At 37.8% G+C, this 7,495-nt stretch overlaps 1 protein-coding gene across 1 annotated transcript in view; it reads right to left on the bottom strand.

Moving 5' to 3' along the window:
• Positions 1 to 3,012: 3,012 nt before the first annotated feature.
• LOC109912344 (serine/threonine-protein kinase 17A-like) overlaps positions 3,013 to 7,495 on the bottom strand; it is a 52,550-nt gene continuing 48,067 nt past the window's right edge. Inside the window, exon 7 of the mRNA XM_020511768.2 lies at positions 3,013 to 6,897. Within this exon, the coding sequence (XP_020367357.1) occupies positions 6,636 to 6,897 (262 nt within the window). The 3' untranslated portion in view covers positions 3,013 to 6,635. The remainder of the gene's footprint in view (positions 6,898 to 7,495) is intronic.

Genomic DNA, 7,495 nt, shown 5'->3' with positions numbered 1-7,495 from the left:
TCACAAAACCAACGTTTAACCAAAGCTTCTGCCACTAAGCCAATTTTAGATCCAATTTAACCGAGATCCCATGGGCTACCTGATAGCAGCTCTTCCTATAAATAACATGTCACATCTGATCTTAAAACTCACCAATCAGGATTAACAAGAGCTGGGCTTTTCTCAAAAGCATTTGAAGTAGAGAGAGATTGTGCCTCAAATCTTTATTTACAACATCTATGTGATAAAGAAACATGTCCTTGTATATAAATACAAACCATGTCCCACGTCCTTGAATCATATCCAGTGACAAATATTGTGTATCTGATGATAATGATCTAAAATGGCTGCATGCCCACAGATTTTGGAACTTGCTGAAGAATAAATTCCAAATGATTCTTTACTGCCTCCTTCCCGTGACTTAGATATTTCCTCTGAAGGGCTGTTTTGACACTGCATATAATATTCCATGTCCTAACTCATACTTTGTACTAAATCAATTGCACTTTCTTGCTTTTAATAATCCAATGTTAGAATTCCATTTGTTTTTATTCTGCAGTCTTGTCCATTATTTAACCTTCAATTATTGGTTTTAGGTCTGAGGGAAGAAATACAGCTGAACGTTTGATCCTTAGCAAGGCTGGAATCAGAGCAGAAAGGGCAGAAATTAGCCCTACCAGCAATATTGAGAGATAGGAACATTGGCAGGCCATCCAACCCCTTTATCCTGCACTGTGATTGAGTTAGATCATGACTGATTTTAAGGCTTAACACCATCCACCCATCTTGGTTTCATAGTTTGAACAAAAACTTTTCTCATTGGAATGTAGCAGATTGAAGGATGATCTTAAAAGTGTATAAAATCATGATGGGCACAGATAAAGTGAACAGCAAAGGATTTTCCCTAGGTTGGGGGGAGTTCAAAACCAGGGGACATTTTTAAGGTGAGAGGAGAAAGATTTAAAAAGGGACCCAAGGGCTAACTTTCTCACACAGAGGGTGGTTCATATGTGGAATGAACTGCCAGAGGAAGTGGTAGATGCAGGTACAGTTACAACATTTAAAAGACATTTGGACAGGTATATGAATAGGAAACGTTTAGAGGGATGTGGTCAGCATGGACAAATTGGACCAAAGGGTCTGTTTCTGTGCTGTATGATTGTATGACTATTAATTGCCTTTTGGAAATGCTCAGTTAACTGTAGCCTAAACAACTTTTTGGAGGAAAGTGTTCCAGGCTTCAGCTACAGATACAGTACTCAAAAATCCAGCTGTGCGATAATGGGACATTTTTGTAATAGAGAGCTTTACTGTTTGAGCCATTGCACAACATTGCCTGTTTGAAAATACTTTCTCAGAATTAAACAGGAAGAAGTATGCTGAAAGTTTGATAATTGATATGCCCTCAAATATCAGGTTGCCTTTGGGAGCATGGGTGCTGGGTATCCTCAATCATGACCATCCACAAAGAGAACAATGAATCAATTTGAGTACAGGACATTGAGTAAGCAGATTGTTTTGAAAGACACTTATTGGTCAGGCACTACAGGTTGAATCCCACTCAGAATTAGCCCTGGCTTAACAGTGCAAGGAGTTGATCATTGCTTACACCCTCTATTTGCTTCTAATTGGCAATATACTATCACAAAGTAAAAAACAGTATATTATTAAACTGCTAACTGAAGATTGATATTGCATGTGGACTTGATGCAAATGCAATATATTAAACTCTGACTGACCCTATTGCGTGATAACAGGATGGGTTACTTCGAACATGCCAGCTTGAACGTCTTAAATCCGGGAAGATCCAAAAACTGGGATGATCACAATTCCAAGGATGTCAGACGTTTATCACTGTATGTATACCTGTACTTTTCAACATCAGCTTAAATGAGCTGGCTCTAATTTTAGTACTGTGTTCTGTTATACTGGATCTCACCTAACCAAAGGAAACAGTTTGGGTCCATCTAACCCATCAAATGCTTTAAACACTTCATAACTGTTCACCTCTTATCTTCAAGCCTCAATGGAGTACAGATGTGCATCTATAAGGCATGGTCAGTAAGTTTGCAGATGACACCAAAATTGGTGGCATAGCGGACAGTAAAGAATGTTATCTAAGATTACAAAGAGATCTTGATCAATTGGGTCAATGGGCTGAGGAGTGGCAGATGGAGTTTAATTTGGATAAATGTGAGGTATTGCATTTTGGTAAAACAAACAAGCGCAAGACTTATGTAATTTAAAGTAGGGCTTTGGGTAGTGTTGTAGAACAGAGACACCTCGGGATTCAGATAAATAATTCCTTGAAATTTGCATCACAGGTAGACAGGATGGTTAAGAAGGCATTTAGCACACTTGTGTTCATTGCTCAGACCTTTAAGTATAGGAATTGGGATGTCATGTCGAGGTTGTCTTGGACGTTAGCGAGGCCTCTTCTGGAGTACTGTGTTCAGTTTTGGTCACCCTGTAATAGGAAGGATATCATTAAGCTGGAGAGGATTCAGAAAAGATTTGCCAGGATGTTGCTGGGAATGGAGGGTTTGAGTTATAAATAGAGGCTGGGACTTTTTCACTGGAGCACAGATGGTTTATAAAATCATGAGGGATATAGATAAGCTGAATGGCAGGTGTCTTTTCCCTATGGTGGGAGTTTCAAAACTAGGGGACATATTTTTAAGGTGCAAGTAGGAAGATGTAAAAAAGACATGAGGGACAACCTTTTTACAAAGTGGTTCAAGAGTGGAATGAACTTCCAGGGGAAGTGGAGGATGCAGGTACAGTTACAATGTTTAAAAGATATTTGGATAAGTACATGAATAGGAAATGTTTGAGGGACATGGGCCAGGAGCAGGCAGGTGGCACTAGTGTAGGTTGGGACAATGGTCAGCATGGGCTGGTTGGATCAAAGGGTCTGTTTGCGTGCTGTATGACACTATGTCTATCTAGCTCACATAATATCATGCTTTTAGTCCCCAGTGTCACTGCTAAAGGTTTGGCAACAATTAATTTTTAATAAATGAAAGGCAGCTGTTGAACTTAAATAATAATGTTTTATTGTTGTAAAAAAAAGCACATTACGTGGACAATGTCAAACAGTACCTTTGTCATCAGTTTGGCTGTCAAAACTATCGCAGAAAAGAAACTGTACATTATATTCTTGTTTGTGGAGGTGTTAATAAAATTGGCAGCATTTCAGAAGACAAATAGTTACAATTATTACATTTCAAAAGTCTAGTTCAAGAAACATGTCCTACGTCAAGGAATTATCAACTACATAGTCATCCAGTGAAATTACAGTAGTTATTATGAAGTTTGAATATTTATCCACCTGATTGCTTAATATAATGGTTATTGTCTTTAGAAAGCCTGTGCCCATGCTGTTGCTTTGTACACAAAAATGTGACACTTTTACCATACAAAAGAAACAAGTTATATAATAGCAATGTGAAGGTAAGGAATGTTTTCTGCTATTTCCAAAGCACTCCAAAGGGTCAAAAATACAAACTTATTCTCTGCACGTACCTTTCATTCATTCCCATTATCACTCCTTAGGCTCTGCACTGTTCCTTTATTTAAGAAATATGAGAAATGATAAACACAAGACACGTTCATTCTATTATATTTTCTTTCTTCACCATTCTGCTTGTATACTCTCTCTCTATTCTCCTATCTTGTTCATTTAGGCACTGAAATTTGGGTATTCTTTGTTCTTCTGAGAGTTTAAAAGATGCACGAATACTTAGACGGGTTAACAATGGCACGTAAAGTGGTGCAGAGTGCAGTTAGCTGTGCCAAGAGTCCATATTAGAACATAATTCATTCTGAGCCCTATAGAAAGGAGATGTGAATAGAGGCTACTTTAACATTCAGCCCACTTCTGGCTGCTGTTACATTCCTAAATCAATTTAAAATAAACAGGTTAATGACTATTAGAATAGTGGATAGGATGGCCCAACATTCACAAAACAAGTGGCATCCCTCCGAAAATTATGCTTTACCTTAACTAATTTTTTTTCCCAAAATTAAACAACATTGATCATTCCCTCCAATTGTCCTGTCAAGTACTTCTGTACTCAAGGTGGATTTCCAGGTAAACTTCAAAAAAATTTACTAGTAAAATAAATCTCATTTTTACAAGTTGGATATGATTGAGTGATTCTGTCTATAGTTCTCTCAGTGGTGGTCTACCATTGACAAATGGCAGTAATGTTCCATCATGTGACCTCAGTTCTTCCCTCAGTGCCAAATAGATACATTCAAGCACCTCTACAGAATGTTGGAATTGAATGGATACTGATACTGCTCTGGAAAATGCAGTTCCTTACAGAACAGGAGTGATCCATGGGAAAACTTGTAATAGTAGGACTGGTTGCCAGCTTTTGCATTGAACAACGCCAATGAGACATAAAACAAAATCACATCTTATCAGTTCAGCACAGTCTTTACACTTGGTCAACAGTCTCCACGTGAAGAACACATTTGAATAATTCTTTCATAACTCCATTTAATTGTTGAGAATACAATATTCCTTATCTGAAAAGTCTGAACTCCAATGTACAACAGAAATGCTGTGTGAAACAGTTTTTCATTTGCGTTGGGCAACTGACTTCTGAAGGTCACATGGCAAAACCTGCTGTATGCTTGACTCAGTTTTGCTGCAAATGTCTTAATACTTCTTGCAGTGCAGCGTGTTATTTTGGTCTAAATCAGTCAGGATTCAAAAGGAAAATAACCAAAGGAAGGAACTGTGCATTCTCCAGTCGATGACACCAGTAAAAGATTTGTTTCATTACCAAAAGACAATATTATGTGCCCTCCTCTTACTATGTTTATGTTGAATATGCAAACATGAACGTCAGAATTAGACCAGAGTCAGGAAGCACACGCAGTAGCCCTTTGTTAATAAGGCCATGTACATCAGACATCAAAAAGTAAATTACAGCACATTACTAGCAAAATGTTACATTCTTGACCGTTCAATTATTGGAATGAGCATTCACACAGTTTACTGTACAGACTGGATTACTCCAGTAGCCTACATTTGAATTTCCTTACATCATACCAATAGAAAAATAAAGTGACGGTTTGCGTGTCTGCTACACATTGCCAGAAAAGCTGCTCACTGCTTTCAGCCACCCACTATCACTGCTTCCTCTTACCACTAGGGTTTTCCTATGTTTCTTGTGTCTAGTAATACTCAATGAAATCAAAATCCACATATCAGATAGCAAAACATCTAAATGCACGTGGTCTCATAATATCTAGCCAATTATCAAGGCACAGTAAATTTTTAAACTATATATGTATATTTTTGTATGTCTTTCAGCCACAAGAACTTTACAACACAAGTGCATGTGCACAATTAGAGGAAGGGACCCACAAGCGGATGAACAAGATGAGTGTCAAAAATGCTTTAATAATTGTACTGATATGTTCCTGGAATGTTCTTTAGAAAATGACCACGTTCTAACCCCTGACAAAAGTCTTTCGATAATCATGATACAATAAATAAGGAAAAAAAAATACACTTATTCCCCAAACCCCAAGACAGACAAAAAAAAATGTGCACTAATGCTCTATGTGCCATTATTTCATTGCAGCATGACATATTCCAATGTATAGATTTGTAAGGAATTTTTCTTACGATGTCCTGTAGTCCACAGAACTCTAATTATTAGTCAACTTTATTAATTGAATTTTGGACTCCATCCACCTCCCTTCCTCCCTCTACCAAGTCCCAGGATGTTCCTTCAATTCAGTAAAGGATCAAAAGCTCAATTTTGTACAATTGCAAAGTGAAAAGTCAGACATTATAATAAAATTGAAATGAGAACCAAAGTGGAACTATTTACTGCACAAAACATACAAAACTATTACTGCATGCTTTCAAAGCAAATGGAAAACCATACTTACTATCAATTTTGGCATTTTCTCGGCAAGTTTATAAGATCAATTTTGTTTGGCTGAATATCTGATTTTTTATTTCCAACTTGAAACAGGCAAAGTATGAAATTAATCTCATGAATGGGGCGAAGTGGATTTGGGATAGTTGGGGACGTTCTCATCAGTATACTGGAACAGAAACGTTCTGCAATTATACTGTGAACGGAATCCCCTTCCACGAAATAGCTGAGTTAAACTCAAATAAAGCAAGCTTTCTCTTAAGCTTAAAGGAGCAATACCAAAGAGAAGTTTCTCAAACCACAAAGTGACAATAGAGTTGCCAGAGAAAACCCAAAAGCATTGGATGAATGCAAGATTGTCACTTCCACAGTCTACAGTGTGTTCTCTATTACAAATATTTCCATGTTGCCCATTTCAACCATCACAAAATTTACCTTTTGCTGGTAAATAATGAGATGCAGAATTCACAGATTTAATTAGTAAAGGTTTTAACCACATCTCTCAACTCTTATCACCAAACCTCAGAGGGCGCTATTTCTCCAGAAAAAAACTGCACATTTCTTCTTAATCCATGTGCTCAATTTAGGCCAACTGCTCTATATTATGCCAGGCTTATGCCCAATAAAAAGTTAATTGCCCTAAGTAATGAAAGCCTGCAGACCATTCAGCCATGTGGCACTCTGAGCAGCGAACAAATGCAGTGCTCGGTGTAGCTAGTTGAAGCCAGCGTACTCGCAGTCCAGTATACATTAAGCACTCAGAAAATCTCGCAACGTTGTGAAAGACTCCTCAAATTTGAACTGTTTGTGCACTGCTGCTCGCTCGATTTCAATGTCCTTGTCCAACTGCCTACACAGGGTGTAGGAAGCCATGAGAACCAGTTCCTCGGAATCAGGGCTGTTCTGTTCAGACTCTGACTGCTCCTCCTCTGACTCGGTTATGGGTTTTGGCACCTCTAGTTTGGAAGAAAGCCATGGGTGGTCCAAACATTGCTCTGCTTTTGCTCGTTTCCTTTAATGACAAAGCAGAAAATTAATACAGATACTGTTGCATTCAAAACTTTGTGTTGCTTAATCTGTGTGCAGATTGAAGTTTACCAGAAAAATAAATCTTTTATTGTGATTTGCAAAATTAATTTGAACTCATTACATTGCAGATCCTTTGTAAAAGTAAATCCTAAACAGTTGATGCAAGGGCTTAGATTTTGCTGAATGAAAATTACAGTATGAATATTTCAGGTCTCCATATGACATTCCTTTGTTGGCTATGTTAAATGGAAGCATTCCTCCAAGTAGGCAGTGGATAAAGGAATTTCAGTAAAAAAATGTTGACATTCAAAGCATAATTTCATGGCTAATCTTTGTTTGAAACAGCATTTCCTTTTTCAACTGAAGTTAAATAGACCCCAATTAAAATATGGTGTGGATTTTTATTGTGTTGTTTTGAACTTTGTTTGGAGAAAAAACAATGTGACAAAATTCTATGACACATCAAGAATAAAACTAAGAGATAGTAGGAACTGCAGATGCTGGAGAATCCGAGATAACAGAGTGTAGAGCTGGATGAACACAGCAGGCCAAGCCCCCTGCTCCTATGATGCTGCTTGGCC

Source organism: Rhincodon typus, chromosome 30 (assembly GCF_021869965.1).
Source record: "Rhincodon typus isolate 14 chromosome 30, sRhiTyp1.1, whole genome shotgun sequence".
Taxonomy (NCBI): domain Eukaryota; kingdom Metazoa; phylum Chordata; class Chondrichthyes; order Orectolobiformes; family Rhincodontidae; genus Rhincodon; species Rhincodon typus.
This window is presented reverse-complemented; position numbering and strand designations above follow the sequence as displayed.